Here is a 23,112-nt window from a genome sequence, read left to right on the forward strand (position 1 = left end):
GATAGCGCATCGATTGCATGCAACGCGCGCGCTCTGTCTAGTGCCGAGTTAACTACATTTGATAGCCCACACTTTCACGTGGTGTGTACTACGACAGTTATGCGCTCTGAGTCACGTTCGCATCACAGTTTTGGTTTTTCTATTTAAATTTAAACACAATGTTTTTGTTGCATGACTTATTAATTTTAATTGTATGGCGTGCTTTTGTATTTCATACCAATTAAATGAACATACATTCCTTGAATAGGTTTTGTTTTTATGAATAACTTTACCTAACAAAAAATGCGTTTTTCACAAAGTCGTCGCACCCCTACTATTCAAACTTGATTTTAGTATAAAATGTGCGACGATTATGCGATAAAACACAGTATTTTCTTTGTCCTTATACACACACTGCCACATTTATCTTGTCTTACAATTCATGAAGATAGCGTTTAGAGCATAAATGCTATGTTCAGTTTCTTCACCACATAAACATGTGTTTTAAGTAGTTTCCTATCTACGAATGAAATAAATTCAACTCTATATGATTTTTGTGCCATCGCAAAATGATTGGCATACTCAAATTTTGTAGAACTATGAATGCACATCTGAAAACACACCATAATGGCACAAAATGAAACAATTTGTTATTTTGTTTTCCAAGACTAAGGTGCCAAACAGACACGCAAGTGCGAGCATATGTACCTCCGCTACATCAAACTCACAGCATTAGCCAGAGCCTGGTGCACTTCTATTTGATATCCTTTTTGAACAATCTTCAGCTATGGTACAACAGTGATTGTAAACATAAAACACGCGTAAATTGTTTCACAGACAGCATAAGTGTTGGAATAATTTGTTTATGCATTTATTGAATTTTAGAAAGCAAACATTATTAACAAGAAATTCATTATTCATGTAATGTTATACACAGTATGTAAATACATTGTCCTTATGAGGAAACAGTTGTGACTCTATATATGCTGTTATAAGCAACAAAAAAAATAATAGGCAAAAACATTATAAACAGGTGAGGGCGTACCGGTGTTGAGGTTGGAATATTGGTGGAAATTAAAGGGCGCCACCACGTGAGTGGGCACGTGGACCCGGCTGGAAACTCTAACTCAGGGCGTTAAGTGGCCCATGTGCGGCGAGATATTAGCCCTCCTGACTTTTAACGCAACGCCTGTCCCTAACTAAGCCCGCTCTCAGCGTCGGGCACGCTTCTAATTACCGCAGTGGGGTCTTAGGGCGTCCCACACGCCGCTGACTGGGTTAAGGACCCACGTGGCCCCCCGAACACAAAACACGTGACTTAATTAGTTGGTTTTTATTACTCACGTTACACGCCCTTACACAATCCTCCGTTGAAACTGCTATAAAATGCCCGAGGCACGAATCGAATTAGGTGAGGAGGTGAAACACGCACGTGGTCGCCTCAAGCCGTTACTTAATACACAGATGATAGAAAACGCCAGAGAGTAAATAATTATTAATTAAGCAGTCTCTCCAACCGAGAGAGGCCCCGAGGATAAAAAGAAAACGATTTGAATAAATTAATTAACAGAACTACTTCTCGGTGAAACAACGGTGATGTCCTCGGGGTGTCTGCAGAGACCTCCGCTCTCACCCGGCTGTAGAAGGAGACTGGGAAGAGACCCGGGCTTGCGGAAGGCAACATGGCACCCTTCGCGCCGAACACAATTACCTTTACAACTTAGCTATGGCGTGCCCCGGGTTATTATTAAAAATAACATAAACTCTTTTACAAAAATAAGTACATCACATCCATACCCAGACCGTCTGTAATAATTACTTATATGATAGAAAACAGTTTAAATCAAGTTACGTGCTAGTTCCTCCGCCGCCCGCTAAGGAGCGTCCTTGTCCGTGTTTGCACGTATTGAATTATAAAACATCATGATTTAATTAAACAAAAGACACTCACATACATAGCCGTCGTGACACTATTTTGGGGCAAAAAGAAAAGGGTTACAATAATTATTAATACCAATTAGGGGTGCGGCGCACTGCAGCTAAGCGCCCTCTTGCTGTAGTTCGTGGCGCGCAGTTTGAATCTCACACAGCTACGTACGTCACGACACAAATGCCGGGTAGGAAAGGTGGTGGGAAAGGGAACGGAGGATGATCAGGCTCGTGGGGCGAAGCCCCGGCTGACGTCACAGGGTTCAATGTAATTCAATATTGCGTTTATCAAGTCTGCATGTGGCTACATGCTAGAATTTTCCATGACTTACATAAAGTTTTACTATTTTTTTTTAATGACAATATTTAAACCAAATGCTATTAATGTACACTTGAAAAAATTGTCAAAAACCATCTTCAGCAGTGCAGTTTTAAGTGAGAAAATAATTTTTTTCATCAAGTTAAGCTTGGAGAACCTGTGTATAACCCCTTAGATGTGAAATCAGAAATGCACATATCCGTCAGTATGCTTTTCAGATATCAGAAATTTTGCCTGTCTTGCATGCTTTCAAATAATTACATTGCATATACTCAGGGGCGCAACAACAGGGGGGTGGGGGGGGCAAGGGTATTTTGCCCCTCCTCTGAAACCTTTAAGTGGGGGCAAACAGGGGCAAAGAAAGTGCTGTGTAATAAATTTTTAGATAATAAAACTGCTTAAATAGCACCATTTTCCACCTTGAAAAACAAATTTTCCCGGGGGAGAGACACCGGACCCCCCGCTTCAATAGGGGGGAACGACGATTCTTTATAAAAAGGTATATTGCCCCCCCTTTGGAAATTTAGTTGTTGCGCCCCTGCATATACTCGACTGTATCGTGTGCGCGTTGCATTCTTTTTGAATGGGTAATCTTGTGAGTTTGCATCACCGACATGTTTTAGTAGCAGTAAGTGAAGTTAATTTGACCACGTGAATACATGACCCAGGTCTGACATCACTGGTAATTCATAGCTAGGTAATGAATTTTTATGTAATTTTTACATACCACTGACATCTGTTGTGACTAAAAAATTGTTGTGTATTGTCTGGAAACTGTGTGTTGTTCCGAACAGTGTGGTTGTGTTAAGTTGGTAGTGTATGTGTTTTAGTATGTTGGTTTTCTGGCGTACCACGCTAGTTGTAAACAGTCTTGTGTGCAGTAAACAGGACATGTAATAGTGGCGACGAGGATTAAGTATTCCAGCTAATTGCCGCAGGGAAATGGGAAAATGGCATTAATTGCTCAATTGGAGAGTTTGATGTGGGTCGGGAATCGTGGAGATCGTACCGCGAAAGGCTACAGTTTTATTTTGTAGCAAACAAAATTAACAATGATGTTACGAAACGTGCTGTATTTTTTACCGTGTGTGGTGCTGAAACTTACAATTTGGAGACATCGTTACTAGCACCAACGTCTACGGATGCTACATCACTTAACGATGTTCTCAGTAAACTTACGGACCATTTTGAATCTAAAGCCAGTGAAATTGTAGAGACGTATAAGTTTTTGAAGCGGGACCAAACCGACGGGGAATCTATTGCTGTTTATGTGGCTGAGCTGCGCAGATTAAGCATTCACTGCAATTTTCCAAATCTCGAACGCATGTCGCGCGATCGTTTGGTCTGCGGGGTTAAAGATTGCGTGGTACAACGGGCGTTGTTGGCCAAAGATAAATTAACCTTCAAGGATGCAGTAGACATTGCGACGGCAGCGGAGGCAACCGGGCGGGACCTGGTCGAGTTGAGAGGCAAAGATATTCCGGAATCGTCTGGTGATGTATGGAAGGTCACAGCGGGCACAGCAGTGAAGCCACTAGGAGGGAGTAAAGCTCAGCAGGGCGCACAGTTACCCCAGAACCGAACTTGTTGGCGTTGTAATGGCAGTCATTCTGCCGATAAATGCTGGCACACCTCTACGGTCTGTAGATTTTGTAATAACCGGGGTCACATTGAAAGGGCGTGTCTAACAAAAAAGAAGAGTCAAGTGCCACCTCGATCGGTGGTAACTGGCGCGACACGGAAGGAGGAACACCAGGTACAACATGTGTATGGGGAGACATCTGACCCAGATGAGGGTGAGTACACCTTGTATAATATGAGTGATAAAAGCAGGCGTGGTCCACTGTGTGTGGAGGTTAGGTTGGATGGGAAACCAATCACCATGGAAGTTGATACAGGAGTAGGTTACTCTATTATTAGTAGACAGACTTTTAAACGGTTATGGCCAGAAGAGCTGCCCCTGATGAAGGGTAATTTAGTGCTACGTACTTGGTCGGAAGAACCACTGGAGGTGTTGGGCACTAAACAGGTGGAGGTGCAGTTCAAGGCCAGGAAAAGTATACCTCTGGAACTGTTGGTAGTACAAGGTAAGGGCCCTAGTTTGTTGGGCCGTTCGTGGCTAGAGCCACTAGGCATAACACTAGTTGGGGTTAATCGTGTTGGGGTGTGCTGCAATGACAACGTTAGATATTATGTTGAAGCAATACCCCTTAGTGTTCAGGTCAGATGAACTTGGGACGTACAGAAGACCAAAAGTGTCACTAGCGGTAAAACCCGGCAGTCAACCTGTGTTCAGGAAGTGCCGATCGGTAGCGTTTGCACTAAGGGAAAAGGTTCGCTGTGAGATTGATAGACTGGTGGAACGGGGTGTGTATGAACCAGTAGCTTTTTCCAGATGGGCAACTCCATTGGTGCCTATAGTGAAACGTGATGGATCAGTGAGGTTGTGCGGGGACTATATGAGCACAGTGAACAATGTTGCATTAGCGGAAGTTTATCCCTTGCCTACTATCAATGAAGCTTTTGCAATGCTGGAAGGCGGACAGATTTTTACGAAACTTGACCTTGAGGCTTATTTGCAAGTGACGGTGGACGAAGTGACGGCAGAGTTACTAACGGTTAACACCATGAAGGGATTTTTTCGGGTACGGCGACTGCCCTTTGGGGTCAGTAGTGGCCCCGCCATCTTCCAGCGGCTAATGGAAATGTTGCTAGCTGGAGTCACTGGTACAGTGGTATTGTTGGACGATATTTTGATCAGTGGTAGGGATGAACAGGAATTGATGGTACGTGTTGAGGAAGTGCTGAGGAGACTAGAAAATGCAGGTTTGGTACTAAAAAGGTCAAAGTGTCAGTTTGCGTTGAATGCAGTTACCTTCTTGGGTCATCTGGTGGATGGCAATGGGGTCCACCCCCTTCTAAGCAAAGTAGAAGCCATACATAAGGCACCAGTGCCACAGAACAAGAAAGAACTACAAGCTTTATTTGGGCTGCTAAACTTCTATGATAGGTTCTTGAAAGGTCGAACTGAAGTTTTGGAACTGCTACATCGGTTACTGGATGATGCTGCAAGTTGGAAATGGACAGAGAGACATGTGGAAGCCTTTGAGAAGGCGAAACAGCTTTTGCAGTCTGACCAAGTGTTGGTACACTATGACTTGGATAAACCGGTGATTGTGACATGTGATGCCTCAGACTATGGAGTTGGAGCAGTATTGGCACACCAGATGGAAGATGGCTCCGAGGCACCTATAGCATTTGGATCCAGGACATTGCAGAGAAGTGAACAAAATTATGCACAACTTGATAAGGAAGCTTTAGCTGTAATGTTCGGAGTAACAAAGTTCAAGCAATACCTTATTGGCAGACCATTCAAGATTGTAACGGATCACACGCCCTTGCTTCGGTTACTGCATCCAACGAAGGCCATTCCTGAGTCTCTGTCTCCAAGGCTGTTGCGGTGGAGTTTACAGTTGGCCATGTTTGAATACGAGCTTGAATATCGGCCAGGATCTCAAATCGGTCATGCGGATGCATTAAGTAGACTGCCAGTCCAGGTCCCAGAGGTCCAAGTGCCAAACCCCCCAGAAGTTCTGCTGTTGGAGGAAGATACACAGGTGCTGATGCTGCAAGATTCACCTCGTCTGATCCTGGAGACCGGGGCTATAGCAAGAGAAACAGAAAAGGATTCAGTTTTATCTGCTGTGATACAGTTTGTCAAGACGGGATGGCCAGGTAAAGGCGCGCCCGAATTGCAACCCTACTATGTGAGGCGGGATGAATTGTCGGTTCACAAGGATTGTCTGCTATGGGGCAACAGAGTAGTTATACCCCTCAAGTTAGGACCGGACATGATGGCCATACTTCACGCGAATCACGGTGGGGTGGTCCGGATGAAGGCAGTAGCATGAAGCTATTTTTGGTGGCCTAAATTAGATGCACAGATTGAGGGGGCAGTCGGTGGTTGCGAAGGGTGTCCGAGGTGTGGAAATAACCCACCGAAGGTAGAGGGGTCTTGGCTGCCAACAGGGAAGCCATGGAGCAGGGTACATATGGATTTTGCGGGGCCGTTCCAAGGAATGCAGTTCCTTGTTGTGGTGGATGCATTCTCAAAATGGCCGGAGGTGCGACGGGCCACAAGTATGTCAGCCAATGTGGTCGTACAGGAACTACGTGACATATTTAGCTGTCACGGGCTTCCAGATGTGCTAGTGGCAGATAATGGAACAGCATTCCACTCACAGGAGTTCCAACAGTTTCTGGCGAATAATGGTGTCAAAATGTTGTTTTCTCCCCCCTACCATCCGTCCAGTAATGGCTTAGTGGAGCGAATAGTACAGACTGTTAAGCAAAAGCTTAGGAAGATTACACAGGATAACTGGAAAACACGGGTGGCGCACATTTTGTTGTCATTGCAGACAACGCCTAGCGCAGAAGCAACCAAAACACCTGCCGAACTGTTGATGAACAGGTCATTACAGACTGCCTTGACCAAACTTCACCCGTCGTCATGGGTAGATGACCATAAGTGGTCAAATGCTGCTATCACCCAGAAAAGTAGACAGTTCAACTCAGGTGATGAGGTGTGGTTTCGAAATTACGCAGCCGGGCACAGGTAGTTAGTGGGATGGATCACAGGCAGGGAAGGAAACAGAATCTTTGTAGTGCGGGATGAACAAGGCCATGAATATAGAAGGCATGTTGACCAATTACGACATCGCATGGCTCCCTCGTCACAACAGGAGGACCGGGAGCTGCTCAGCCCAGTCACGTCCAGTGAATCTTCACCTGCCAGTGGTGTTCCAGGGAAATCGGGTACAGCAACTCAACTACCCGAGACACCAACATCGGCAGAGCAGCCAGCTCTGCAGCCCAGCCCAGCCCAGTTGGGGCCAGTGAATCTTCTCCATTTAGAGGGTTCCAGCAGAGCCAAATGCCGCGTCAGCAGTGCGTGGACACTCGGAGCGCCAGAGAAGACAGCCCATCAAACTGCTGGACTATGTAACATTTTAGGAGGGAGGGAACTGTTGTGTATTGTCTGGAAACTGTTGTGTGTTGTTCCGAACAGTGTGGTTGTGTTAGGTTGGTAGTGTGTGTGTTTTGGTATGTTGGTTTTCTGGCGTACCACGCTAGTTGTAAACAGTCTTGTGTGCAGTAAACAGGACATGTAATAAAAATGATGTAAGGATAAATGATATCATGCTGACATTGTACTGATATAATACCAAAATCATTTTCTTACGTACATTTGACGTAGAAATGATGTCATATTACACATTTAAAACAAAGTTTTAAGTTTTCACTTCTGTTGACAGTCCCCATGACTGGCTATTGTTTTTTAACACAATTTTAGCTAATGTTGGTTTCATTGGAAAGTTCAAACATTGATCTAGAAACCTTGTAGAATGGTATGTGCCTGTGCCACAATTTTAAATTACTAACCCCCCCCGATGCAACATAAGGTGTTCAGAACCCGCTGTTATCACCTAAGCTTCTGTGTGTCACCAGATGACGTGATGACGTGAGCCCATACCGTTACTATTTTTATCTTTCCTTTTCCAGAAATCAACAATATTTTGTTGACAATAGAAATACTATGCAAGACAAATACTGAAGTTACCCATTAAGGGAACAGCAAATGAAAATATTTGTGATATAAACTAATTTCGCAATACAATTCGTTAATAAAAACTTTGTTACTAAAATATGCCATAGTTATGATCCGTGCAGGTTTGTAGTAATGATGTTTGACTGAATATTATTTGGCCTGGTAAGCACACATATAGTTATACTAGTTTTTAGTTGATTGAGATAGTTAGTCCAAGAGCCTCAAAAACTTCAAAATGGTGGCCCCAAATTCTGGAAAGGCATCTAAATATACGTGACACGTGATGTGTGCAAAACGCTGCGTCACCCAGCAACGTGCTTTCAAAAACTCTTGTTCGGCAACCACCCAACCACTACAGATACATCAGTCTTTTGTAACTTACCTAAGTAATAAGGATTTTGCAGGTAACAATTTAACACAAATTTTGTCATACAATGTATTTATTTCAAATATTAAAAATATTTAGAAGTACATATAAGTGTTGTCTACATTTCCTACAATTTTAAACCAACTTTTGAAAAGTCCTCAGCTACTATCAAAACTTCTTCCAAATTCTCTACACATTCATGTGGTAAAAATTAAATGATACATAAGCCTAAATGGAAGTCACATGTCAGATATATACCAAAAATAAACAAAAGTTTGATAGAGCATATTCACTAGTAAACAACATAATTTGTTTTACCAATGCTTCATCACTAGCGCAGTTAAAAACATTACAAAATATCCATATACTCTCTGCACTTTGATGGTTTCCTGTGCTGCTGTTCCGAGGTAGATGTGCCCGTAAAAACCTACTTCCTGAGTTTCTTTGGGTCGTTCGATGAAGAAGCAAGCAGACCTTGCACTAGAAAACTGGTCTGCAACTGTAAAGAAAAAAAAACACATTGTTTGTTTTTGTGTGTGTGTGTGTGTATGTGTGTGTGTGTGTGTATGTGTGTGTGTGTGTGTGTGTGGACTTAGGATATCATCCGAGGACTTGCGCATGATATTTCAGCGTGGATCCGAGGACCTTTGGCAATCCGAGGACCTCCCCCAGGTCCTCGGATTAAAAGACCTCGGATTCACGCTGTTCTGTCAACCTAGTGTGTGAAAACATGATTTTTAAATTTTTTTTTTGAGGTCCTCGGATAGACCGTAGAGAATCAAGTATGTAGTGTGTGTGTGTTACCACCACGTCGCGCTAGTATCGTTGTCACTTACACTCCTTTACACACGGTGTGTATCCCATGTTTCTCAACGCTCCAAACGAGGACATTTCGCTCGAGTTTACACACATCTAATACACATCTCCGTAGTGTCTAACGCTGGTTGCGAGGACGTGGTGGACGTCTCTCATTTCACACATTACGAAGCCACAGACGCATGATCCGAGGACCTTAACTGGGTGCCATTTCAGGCGTATACATGTAAGCTGTGCTACATGAACAATTAATTCTTTATTACGCGTTACTTTACAACCTTTATCTTACATTCAAATCATAAACTTCTTAGTAGGAATATGTATTATTAGAAATAGGCCCTATGTATTTTTAATTTTATTTGGAAGTCATAATTACCCTAAGCCTTCGAACATGAACATTAAAACATAAAAATAATATTTTTAAAAAACCGAACGGACCTAAAAAAACACAACAAAATACTATAGGTACTAGAAATCGAAAAATAAATAATTACAATCATAATATTTTATTAAAATTATAGGTAATATGTTTGGATACGAATTTTCACATTGTAATTGTATAAACAATAAAATTGTATAAACAATACAATAAATTGCAATGTGACAGTTCTTGTCCAAACATAATTATTACCTATAATTTTAATAAAATATTATAATTGGTAGGTGCTACCTACTAATCGTTTTAAAGTCGGTGCCAAACCAAATATTTATATATATGTATATGTATGTATATATATGTATATTTATATATGTATATATATAAATATATATATATATGTACCCATGTGAAATGCGGACCTATAACTTCAAACACACAAAGGCATTTACACTGTAATCAGAAGACCTTGCATTTTCTGGTGTTAAACGAAGAACTTGTAAGTATAGTGTGTTAGATGATATAAATGTACCCATATGAAAAGAGGACCTATGGCTTCAAACACACGTTGGTATTTAAACTGCAATCAGAAGACCTTGCATATTCTGGTGTTAAACGAGGACTTGTAGGCACAGTGTGTTAATATGATATAAATATACCCATATTAAGTGCGGACCTATGGCTTCAAACACACGGTATTTACACTGCAATCGGAGGACCTTGCATATTCTGGTGTTAAACGAGGACTTGTAGGCACAGTGTGTTAATATGATATAAATATACCCATATGAAGTGCGGACCTATAGCTTCACACACACGTTGATATTTACACTGCTATCAGAGGGCCTTGCATTTTATGGTGGTAAACGAGGACTTGTACGTTGTACGAACAGTGATTTTATATGTTATACATATGTATATATATATATGTATGTGTGTGTACGTATATATACACCCAAATGGTGTGTGGACGTTTTAAGCTTGTTCAATTTAGCCTACTGGATGCGGTTAAACATAAAAGTTGCAACCATTTGAATACAAGAGCTGAAATTTGCGTTTTCCTGGAATGTATAAAACGCTGTTTTACAAACAAATTTTGCCTTCTTAGTTGTTATTTCAGATTCGTGTAGTGCAGTCCATACACGAATATTTTCGGACATTCACTGCAACCGTCTATACAAGTTTACTTTATCGCCGATGTCAGTAAGTAAAAAGTCAGGGGCATCAAATAGTCTATTTTTATGCTTCTGAACGCTTTGACTTAACCAATGTTTTTTTAATACTTCTGGCAATTTGCTTCCTCCCCCCCTCCTCCATCATACTGCTCATCCCTAGAAAATAAATAAAAATAATTTACGTAACCTACGTTGTTTCATTAAACAAATATATTTTTTGGGAAAAAAGTTTATTATTGAACAACATATTTCTTAAGATAAATTTACCGCCCCGAAAATATTTTACTGTGTGTTTCATTACGTTCATGGGAATTTGATTATAAATATGTATTTTTACGAGAAAAAGTACAACACTACTTGCATTAGTTTTATAATGATGACAAATTATAATTTTTATGAAACTTGCAAATGGTATTTCAGTGAATGTTGTTGCTATCGTTTCTCACAGTGATGTTCAAACGCAGTCTGTTTTATCACGGCTCGGGAACACCGTAAGGATCACAGTATTCTTCCGCCTTAGCGTTGTGTCACAAGTGGCCATACGTAGCGAAAACACAATATGGCCGCCTTTGAGATAATAAATGTATATGTAAGGATAAATAAACAGTTATTCAGATATTCTTGAGAAATTCTCACTTTCACGCCTTGGTAAAATAAACAGAATAACTTTGACATAGACAACGCTGTGTAGTTCTGCAAAATTACACCTATAGATACTTGTGTTTGTGTATCATAATAATATGAACTCAAATATATAACTAAGTAACTTCCATGAACGTTTGTAGGACTTGAACTAAACTCATTTTTGCCGGCCTCTTTACGTATTTTATAGCAAAAGACCATTCGGGAGATGGTTTGTGACGTACTTGACGTAAGTTAGATGAGATCAGTTTTTAAAACGTTCCCATTTTATGTTCCCGGCATCAAGTGGTGAAGTGATTGATATCAACAATTGTATTAACTTTGGTTTTAACAGAACAGCACGTGTATTAAAGTAGGTTATTTATTTTGAGATATGTAGTATTTAATCACATAAAGTAACTCTTTAAAGGAGATAATAATTAATGGCTTTATGGTTATTTCAACTGTCAATAATGACACCGCATGGCTAACATCATCACTGCTTTCAGCCTGTGGCCGGGTCCAGAAAACATGGATGCCAATCCTAAAATATAATGTTTAACAGCTCCCGCACTAGACGGCCAAGTTGCCGTGGCCAGTTCGCCGCGACCTGAGAGTGCGTGGCAACTACTGAGAGAGCACACACTTGTCCGCGGCGGCCAGGCTCAGGCGTGTCGCTACGACTTGAAGGTGGATGCAGACCATGTCATTTGTGTGATTAGTCGCCTAGTGTGCGGGAGCTGTAAGGATGAATGACGAGAATATAAAAACAAATAACTTACCCGTGCGAATAAAACATTTTATCTTGATCAGACATCGAATGGTAATATAATAATGGGGTAGTATGTAAATGCAAGTATTTATTAATGCAAAGTATTGAAAATATAGTACCAACAGATTTTGGCCGTATCGAATATTTATTTTTACACTTCTTACAGTTAAAATCTTCTTCAATAACAATGTTAGAAGTTATAATGTGATAATCGTTTACTTTTTGGCTGTATGTGCCTGATACAAACATAAATAGACCTACCATTGAATATACGAACTCGTGAAAAAACCACGTGGTAAAGAGGTTCTGGGAAATATAAACCTGCCCTTTAAAGCGTCTGACCTTGTGCTTTATTAATGGTCATTGTTATGCCTACTTTTCTTGGGAATTATTTCCTCATCATTTGTAAATACATTCCTCATCATTTGGAAATACAAAGTTGTATAATAAATTGTGAGTATAATGCGGAGTCTATGAGCAAAGTTGCTGTGTAAATGCAAATCATACATTTTGATGAAGTACAATGGGAGATTTAGCGTAACGGCAAAGAAACACCTATGAGAAATAATATATAGCCTAACAGCAGACAATATCAGTGTTATTGGGGTTTAGATAAATATAAAGTAACATTGCAAACTCTATATAAATAAGTAATGAAAAAATTAAATAAGTTATGTTACAAATTAAGTTATAAAAGTATGTGGAACTTACTTCGGTTAATTCGCTTCAACAGCTGTCATGCATGTAAGATTATTTATATAGCTATGGCAATCTCAAAAATGGCGTAGACTTGTGACCAAAATAAGGCATTTATAAACATGTTTTTATAATAATTTAATTCAAAACATTAATTTTTGTAAATTGTCTATATACGTTATTAAATCATTAATTTTGAAGTTGTAAGGAAGGTATGGCGAACTGACCAAAAACATCTTTGAGAAACTATCTATCTATCTATCTATCTTATCTATCTACCTATCTATCTATATATATAATCTGGGCGACTAGATCTTTTCATTATGGAGACCTGGATTTCCTGAAATAATAGAGTGTATTGTTATTTTTAGTCGAATTTTTTTAAAATAAAATAATGGCTTGTGAAACCCTAGAAAAAAATACAATCTATGAAATAAACATAACTGTAAAATTATTGAAATCATAAAAGAAAAAGCAATATAATTACTAAATATTTTAACAAAATAATAATTTTAAATTATTTTCACATTAATTTAAAAATTGAAAACGAAAATAGTTATGAATTTCTTTCTTTTATTTGGTTATTGTAGAGGTTTAACTTGACTGATTTTTATAACTTTACAATCAATTTTTTCTTTCCATATAATTTTATTTTAAAGCCCATTTTTTATGAAGAAAGTTAAAAATTTTAAAACTAAATATTGTTTTTTTTTTTACTTTCTCTGTACTTCAGGTCACCATAATGAAAATATTTAGACGACATAACAAACCCCGTTGTATTCTTTGAGGTCGCTCAAATTCTATTTTTGTATTTATATTTTCGTGAGTCATGCACGTTGATACTTTTCCTATCCTCTTAAGAAGATTTCGAAGTCGCATGGTTGAATCATTCGAATCCAGACCGGCTGCCGGACAGGTATCCATATGCAAAATAAATCTTCGCACCGTTATCACCATTGTGATTAAAGAAACTGAGAGTTTCAAGAGCTTTGTAGAGGAATGGCGAAATATTTATTTTATATTTAAAAATGAAGAATTTCCAAATAGTATAGGTTCCAGACTAGTCATTTAATCAACTTAACAGTCAAAACACAGAATAAACACAGCAAGCACATTTCTAATGGAGACATAGAGGGCCCGAGGCTCCAGCACGCGTCTGGGCGCAGTCTCAGCAGGAGAGGAGGCGTAGGCAGGCTGCGTTGCTAACTCCTTCCTGGAATGTTACCAACCCTTTCGCAAGGTCATCCTCTCACGTCTTCTTCTCACGCGTTGCGCGCGTGGTGCAAAACTAAGACTTTCCGAATAACATGCATGTTTGAGAAATGTGTTTCACTTACACATTTAAATTTTCTGCTGTAGTTCTTAGGAATGTATTTTAAAATTATTATTTACCTCTCTTTAAGTTATTTTATTAATAATAATTGTTTAGAAACAAATTTTAATTCATAACATGATAATGGAATGTTGTCTATAAATTATTTATTTGTTATTATAATCGCTCTTGTTTATAGCCAGCAAAGGCACACGAAATATACCAATCGTAAATAATGTAAGAAACTTATCTACTTAAAAGCCATTAAAAAATTTAAACCACTAAACCTATTTGTTGTTGAAATTTATGTTTTTAACTTCTCACTAGATAATGTTGTGGTACACGGACGTGTTAATACGGTTAACTGTTGGAAACAAAACTTGCATAACCTTTTGGTTTTCTAAAACTAGCCCCTAACAAATAATTTTATAATGAATAGTATTTATTACACTCGCGCTATAAAAAATTGGACTAAAATGTGTACTAGAAAATAAGTATATTACTGAAATAAATACAGTGCATTTAAATAACTTAGCAACTGTATTGATCTGTTAAGTTGCGTTGACATATTCACCCCCGCTTATCATAAAATTATTTACTTTAATTTAGTAATACTAACTTTAGGTATGTTGAATAACACTTTTATAGTAATATTTAAAAACGTGCTTTTAATTACTCGCATTTGTTTTATAGTTAAACTGTTAAAAAATCAGATTCGAAATACAAGAGGTACGCACAATGTACCATTCGTTACTTAACCACAGTGATTTTAATTAGGAAGGCCGGTATTTCTGTTAATTTCCACTTCGCATAAACGAAGGAAACGCGTAATTTAACCGACTGTTCCCTATAGATTTGATCATTTACAAAGGTAAGTAAAATAATATACAGGACCAAGGAAAATTTTGGAAGTAAAAAATAAAATTTTCAAAGAGAAGATAAATCAAGGATCATGATTGTGAAACGAAAGAAAATATTTATTACATGTGTTGATATTATCTATAATAGGTAATATTTTCCTAAGCCATATTAATTATTTTTATTTTTTATTTGTAATGTATGACTGTTATTATATTCTTCTTTATATGTAGGAAGCTGAGATACCATGGAGAAAATCTCATTTAGTAACCAACCTATGTAAGTGTTTTATTGTTGGAGACTATTGCTGGTGTATTCAAGGAAATTTTGCTCCATTGACATAAGTACGTCTATTAATAGAGAAAGGATTTAAGATCATGGATATATGTGCCGTTAGTGGAATGAAGAAGAACTTATGCTATCCAGTGTGAGTAAGAATTCAAAAAAACTTCGGCTGAAGGTTTATCACGAAAAAATAACCCATAAATGTACAACTGATGGTTATTAGTGCTTTCCAAATATGATATACGCCTTTAAGTTGGAGATGAACAAATCGTTTATTGCAAATAATAGATCAAGTATTAAGGATAAATGCGTTTATTGTCTGCATAAAGTTTAATTTCAAAAATTCTGCAGTCATAACAAAACTCGTCGCTGTCAACAGGACGTATTCATAAAGGTATCTTCATAACTAAATGCTGGTCTCTTATTACAGATGCCAGGTTAATTTATGTTACAAATTTCTGTAGAGATTTTTGTCATTTTTAATTTAAAGTAGAATCCCGGCGGACTCGCAGAAAAACTAATCTAATTCCTCCGACTAAGCACCTGGGGATTGGTCATTAAATGTAAAGATCAAGGCTTGCTGCGTCCTACAGCGCAAATCAAGTGCACAGCCGAAGAGTTCGTGGCGCTTCTGCCGCGTGCCGTATCTAATTGCTGTTGGTTCGGCCGGTTGCACAGTCAGGAGCGAAGTAAAACCACGGCTAGACTATGTGTGCCTATCTTGCTACTGGGTAGGTAGCTGGTGACAGCTTACAAACCTCTCCACTCCCCTCCCCCAACGAACACAATAAACTTATATTACAGAAAAACAACAGGACCCGTCTTAACTCCACTACCTGTGATCTTGAAGCCAAGCCGAGCCCGGCCTGCGTATGTTGATGACTTCATTTTTACGATATTTCTCTACTATAAATGCTATTTCTGTAGATTTTATCTTTAGAACTCTCTTGCATTTGTAGTTCTCCTACAACAAAATGAATGTAGACAGCTGCGAAACTGCTAATAATTAACACTTACGCAACATTTTACGCCCGTTATATTACACTTTATAAATATCAGTTACACATATCTGTGACAGAACAACACACGCAAAATAAATATTATATTCAATTAGCAGTACTACCATTCAATGGTACTACCTATTAACCAATACTTATTGAGAGAAAATGAAAAATAAGCAAGGGGGGGGGGGGATGGGGAAGAATTAATATAGCGTGTAAGCCTGAGCCTGGCGATAGTGGGCTTTGAATCACTTGTGTGACTTGTGTGCCGACTCGGTGCTGTGAGGAGTGAAGTCTCTCTTGGGGGATCGGCTCGAGCATCGCAAGCCAGAACATCACCAGTGACTTGTGCAATCTGTGGTGTGTTCACCATGGAATGCAGTTGTTTTGATCCGCGGGAGGAAAAGAAGGGTGGGCATGAGAGCGACAGATTGTTTTTCTGGAAGTCCCTCGTGAAAGCCGCGTAGTGTATGTATGTATGTATGTAATAAATAGCGACAAAAGTTTTATTATCTTTTTAAAATATAGTTTCCTCAAGGGTTGATCAAACACGAGAGAGCCCCAAGTAAACCCACCGAGCGTCGGCTACATTCACCACATTTCTTAGTTAGGAAAATTAATAATTTTTATCCAGTCCGTGCTTCATCAAACCAAATTTTTTTTTAATACTAAAACCTGTGAAATGAAATGCAAGTACACGGGTTGGACGAATGTTAACTTTAATTTTATACTAGGTCTATAATGTACACGGACGCAAATGAATAATTTTGCTGTTAGTCTGTAATACATTGTGAGTGGGAATCGCAAACACATATTTTACCCCGTTGAAGGAAAGCCCTAGATCCGTCCTGGGCATGGGTTGGATTCCTCGTCAATAGAGTGGGATTTTGTATTATGCCTCTGTTTAAATAGGTTGGGATGAATTATGGATTATAGCTATTAATTTGTAAGGGATTGTGTGTAATCTTTGAAGCACAAAAATCAAACTTTCTTTTTCAAGTTTTTCACATAAATTTCACGACGTTATGTGACAGTGTCACATGAAAACGCTCTTATCTTTGTGTTAATATATATGAAAGTTTGCAAGTCATCTAAAAATATAATATAAGTTACATTTTAAGAATTTTTCATTATTTAAAATTTTTTTAGCGACTCTGATTTTTATGAACTTCGTAAGTAACTGTCACCAAAACTACGTAGCACACGCGTTATATGTAGGTATTTAGTTAAATTTGTAAATAAAATAAATATTATTTATGAGTTTTTATTTTACGTAACAATATAAAATGAATAAACAAATGAAAATTGTAAACTATTCATACTGTGCAGTTTAAATTGGTTGAAATAAAATGAACAAAATATTCTTGGTGTTATAAATTACTTCCAAAATCTGTTACAATAAATTGAAAGAATTCCAATACTATTCATGTTACTGATGTGGACGAAGTGTGCGTATGTGTGTTATGTACGTAGTGTTATGTAGTGTGTTATGTTTTGTATGTACAGACTGTTGGAAAAAGCTAAATTATTAGTCATGCAATAGACCTTTTGTAATATTTGAAGTTTAAGAATATACTTAACAAAATTATGAAACATGTATTCTATGAAAAGGCTCCATTGCTTAGCATATTATTATTTTTTCCATGTTACAATGGTAGTGTTATTCTGCAGCTGTCACTAAAATAGTTTTATTTTTATATGATAATTTAGTCCTAGTTTCAAATCTAAGTAAACTATTTGATGATAATTTATTTATTATTTAGACTTATTATGTTATTGTTACTGGAAAATTGTTGGATATGTTTATTATTAGATTATTTTTAAACATGACTTGGTTAAAACGTCAAACAGAATTTTTCACAGCGTGTGAATTTTACAACCAGTAACAAGTTGACTTTTATCTAAACAAATGTTTTTCATGTACAATCTTCAGGTCATAGAAAATAGGAATGAGATAAGCTCATAATAATAAAACAACACTTATTTATTTTAAAGCAGACGGAAAGCTAGTTTTGTTAAGTTAACTATCGACTGACTTCAGTCAAAAATGAAACTAAGGCCGGCTACATTTTTATCTCGCGCGTAGGTATAAATTTTGTGTGACCTATTTCTCAAAGGGGCTGAAATTATTTGTAATGAATTGTTTCAAACCCATTGTCTATACATTTAAAAAATCAAGTATTGTATAAAATATATTTTTATAAAAATGTTGAACTTTTTAATTGGCAAATATTTTTTTCTAAAGATAGCTATGAACTGTATTATCGAGCGAGCCTGCTTTTCAGTCTAAATGCCATGTATTTAATTATTAGATGCAAGCTTGGTTATGTAGCTGTGGCAGTAGGCCCTAATATATACTTAGCACTGGAAATTAGAACTTCTATGGCAATAAAGGTTAATGAAAATTTTAAATAAATACTATCCTTGCATTTACTGTAAACTAAAGAAGCTTATCTAAGATGAGTAGTATCATTAAAAATGATTATTAATTTCAAAATTTTATTCTCTATGATAACTAAGAAATAATATCATATACCTGAAACTTAAATAAGTACTTTGAAACTTCACGTTTAAAGTGTTTAAGAAGGCGTTGGTGATGCTTAGGTATTTAACCATTTTTGTCAAAAAAATAATTTATATCGGCATGAAGGATGGAAAATCTAAAGCGAAAGGTTTTAAGTTTTTTTAAAATAATTCGTTAAATAAAGGTAGAACAAAAAAAAAGTGTCCTGGAGCACAAGTCAGAATCGCAGAAAGTCTCCATCTAACACCGTGTGGGCCGCGCCAACGGCGTTAGGGCCATAACTGTCCCGGCGCGGCGGAGTAACGGGAACATGGTTGGAAGTCGTGACGTCACGGGGAAGCCCAGGGGGTCGTCACAAGATAGGTCTCACGATGTGCTTATTTAACACTAACGATTCGTCTGTACTAATATCAAAATGCCATTCACATTTAGAGTTAAATTATATATATATTACACCCAAGAAAATAAAGTTTACTATTCAAGCTTTAAGGAAACCATTTAACAAATGGTTTTAAATAAAAAAAAGTAAATCAACAAATGTTACACGGTCAGGGTGAAGTCCTTGTAATTTTTTTAATCGAGCTCAAGAAAATATCGTTTTATTTGGCAAACGTCTGGCTTATGAATTAAATAAAAAATAAACAGGATGCATAGATGTTAAATAATGGGAATTGCATCAAATATAAATGAGCAGCGTTACCTCGACAAAAATTTGTATTTCAATACAGACATGTATATTAATATTTTTGTGCCCATGTGTATATTAATGTAACAATCGAGTGTTTGAAGGCACTAATTTTAAATTCCTATTTGCATTTTTACGATATTTATAACAACTTCTATCAATAATGTATTTCAATATATGGGAATTTATGTAAATTAATAAAGTTATTTTAGAACCCAAAGATGTTAATGGAGTGTGAATCAAGTATTTTATAATCTAAACACATTTAATCTGTAATAAAACATTAAACAAAGACTTAACTTTTTTGACATGAATATCAAGACAAGGAAATACAACGTAAGACTTTTTTATTTAAACGTATATGTGTATTAAAATACCAAATCCTGTACTGGATGAATTCCGAAGAAAACCTAGAATTTAATATATTTTGGGTCAAAATTAAATCATTTGGTTTTATGCTGTGTTAGTAGCGTCAGAATCATTTATAGCCGATAGTAGCAGAAGGAGGGGGGGGGGGGGGGGGGGGACAGAAATCATGTTTATTCTAAGGGTGAAATCTCTGTCTACTTTTATATTCCTTGGGCTGGTTTTTAGCAACATGCGGTCAGACAACACGTGCCTTCCTGCTAAATTACTGTTGTTTTGGAAATCTTTGAGTTTTTATAGAAGCTTTAGTAAAATAATTATTTTACCGTTAGCAGCTGCTCTCTTGAGAGATTTTGTGTTTTCAATTGCTATAGTGTCAACAAGAGAGCGCTTTACAGTTCTCTCGTTGGATGAAACAAAAGGTGATGCTAGAATGTGTTACAATCAAAAGGAAGACAAAGCAAGTAATAGGCACAATTACAAACTCCGGATTTGAAAATTTAAAGAGAATGGAAAAATCTGGGTTTCAAGTCTGCTGTTGTGTTAGGGGATGATGACGTCAAAGATAGTGGAAAAACCGTAAAAATTTATCCACAGTAACCTTAACACTTAAGCAGACAAACATCGTGTGATTAGAAAAAAGTGTACCTAAAACATACATAATGTTTTTGAAAGTATATATATTTACACCAATTTAGATATTCGTGGCGGAGTGAAAGAGTGTGTTAGGTCATGGCTTAGTAACTTAAACCAATCACGTTTTGTAAGTTGAAATCTATCTTAATTCAATATTTATTTGTTTCCAACTTACACAGATTTAATTTTTATTCTAACATTTACAGACTAAACATATTTTTTAAGTAAAACCTAATTATTTAATAGTCACCCTCGGGACCGGTCCTATGACGGATAATTTAATAGACGGACAATAGAAATTCAATTTCAAACGTGAACAGTTACATTTAAATATAAGTAAATAAGTAGTACGAGATTTTAAATTATTTGGGAAAAAAAGTAAGCCATTTTTAATTAGATAACATATATAGTAGTTTTATTTACCAATTTAGTATAACATAGTTTAATGTGCAATGTTGTACAATGTGTACATATGTACGGACTTTGGAGAATTTCTTTAAGTTAAATTGTTTACATCCTAATAAAAAGAAGTCATTTTCTTCTGTTTATTTGCAGCTCGAGCTTTATTCAAGCAATGTTCTGTTTTTTTTTTTTTACGGAAACAGCATGAATAACGTTTCATAAAAAATCGCATACAAGTAGTGACGGATAACAGAGATAGTTGGTTAAAGTAGTTTTACTTATTTAGAATTGTTAAATTTTAACCTTGCCTTGCTTTATAAACATACCTACATAAATATTTTTAGTGATATAATTTACATACTTAATATTCAATTAATATTTTAAAAACATACATTATTAAATATTATTTGTTATTTTTAAATGTACTAAAAATAAGGGCCGAGTTGGCATCCACTTGGTTAGGATCCCACTCTAATCATGTTGCAGTTCCTGCTGTCATCAACACTATAATAAGATAACCGTGCAACGAAAGTATTATTTAAGGGAATTTTCTTGATAATGTATAGCCTGCTAATTTTAAATTATGCACGTCTTTTTACGTATAAATATTTTGTATAATTATTTTTTTGTAATATCAATAAATTATTAGATATAACTTTATGCGAAGATATGGGAATTGGTTTTGCACAAGTTCTCGTAGTCAATATCATGTAAGTAACGATAATAAAAACTGGATAGGGTAGATTTTTTTATGAAAATTAGTTCTCACAAAGTGAATTTGTGTCATCGAAACCAAACTTGCGCCCATATGCAAATGCAAGTTATTGCGTTCTTACATATGTACATGATATTATCTACTTAAGTCTTTAAAATGCAGTTTTAAAACGATAATCGCAAAAGGTAGGTATCGCAATTAAATTTTAATGCACTTTTACAGACAACTGTTAAGTCATTTCTGTAGACATATATCAAAAATATAATAAAATATCATCTCTAGTTACCTGTACTATGAAAAATACCCTATTCCAGTTCTACTATCAGTTTTTCTTTCATTCGATGCCATTTTCTGTGACTATAAATAAATGCTGGTTATAAGAATTGACCATTCTGTCGGGAAAATAGAATTTGAGTTGTGAATTAACACTTTTACAAGTTGGGGTTTTCGAGATAGTTTGTTTTATATTTGTTGAGCTTTACTCAGAGTCATCCATTTCGGTACCTGGGTAAGTAAATAAATACAAAAGTGTTTGAAAAAACATTTTTGATTTTAATGCGTAGATGTGCGTTTCTTTATGAATCCATAAATACGAACAAACATATTATTTATTTATCGCTATTATGTTTTCACGCGTCGTATGTCATGTTCATTCCACCTCTTCATTATAGATGTATTAAAACAAGGGAAAAAAAATTAATTATCATTGCGAGTAAACAGTATTTTAGTAACAGTTAATCTTTTTTCCCTTTCTAATTTCTCTTACTTTCCAAGCTCACATACAAGATATCTCTTCTGTTGTTGGTGTGTGTATTGATACCAGTTTCAGGCAATGTTGGAAAAATGCAAGTGAGCTATCCCACACACAGCTACTGCGCTAATTTGGCAACGTTGCACTTGGTTAAGAATGGGTTGAGAGTACCTCATTACCTCCCTCCCTGCCTTCCTGCCTGCCTGCCTCCCTCCCACTCACCCAACCTCCCACCCTCCTTCACCCCTTCCACCGTCCTACTCCAACGCTTGAAATGTTTACGCTGTTTCAACACTTCGATTGGACATAAACACGTTTCAAGGAAACTAAATATATATTGTCTCACCTGATATACATTTTTCCTGACTATCCACGAAAAATGCTACTTTCATTAAGGGTTCTTGGAAGTAAGAACTTAAAATTTGTTTGTGGTAGGCAGTTTTCACTGATAAACTGAGCGCTTCATGTAAATATTTTTACAGAAATGACATCACAAAATACGTAATTTACCTATATTTACATCATAGGTATTTCAGTATTTAGGATCGGCACTTTTTTTTTTTTTTTCACTTTTCCGGTGCCGAAAGTTTGCCCGATTTGTACCTTATCTTTTGTTGTAATGCAATATGATAAAATATTTTTTTATCTGTATATAAATAAATAACATTTATACACAATGTTCCACTCACTTCTCCCCAACCCACACAATGTGACAAGCCACCTGAACTAATGCCCCTTTGCCCAACCTCCTTAAATATATCCGGCTATGATATGCAAAACATTTAAACTAACGTTCTCCAACCCCATCTTCATTACTTATTTAAAACAGCGGCATGCTAATCAAATAAGAACACATAAGGGCATACATGGTGATAATCACATAGTTTTTATAAAACTTTATTATTGTTTTTAACACTTT

General features: G+C 36.8%; 1 protein-coding gene across 1 annotated transcript in view; it reads right to left on the minus strand.

Annotated features, from left to right (window-relative positions):
* Positions 1 to 8,257: 8,257 nt before the first annotated feature.
* LOC134540374 (proton-coupled zinc antiporter SLC30A5-like) overlaps positions 8,258 to 23,112 on the minus strand; it is a 77,352-nt gene continuing 62,497 nt past the window's right edge. Inside the window, exon 10 of the mRNA XM_063383061.1 lies at positions 8,258 to 8,701. Within this exon, the coding sequence (XP_063239131.1) occupies positions 8,517 to 8,701 (185 nt within the window). The 3' untranslated portion in view covers positions 8,258 to 8,516. The remainder of the gene's footprint in view (positions 8,702 to 23,112) is intronic.

This window comes from Bacillus rossius, chromosome 16, assembly GCF_032445375.1.
Source record: "Bacillus rossius redtenbacheri isolate Brsri chromosome 16, Brsri_v3, whole genome shotgun sequence".
NCBI classification, from domain to species: domain Eukaryota; kingdom Metazoa; phylum Arthropoda; class Insecta; order Phasmatodea; family Bacillidae; genus Bacillus; species Bacillus rossius.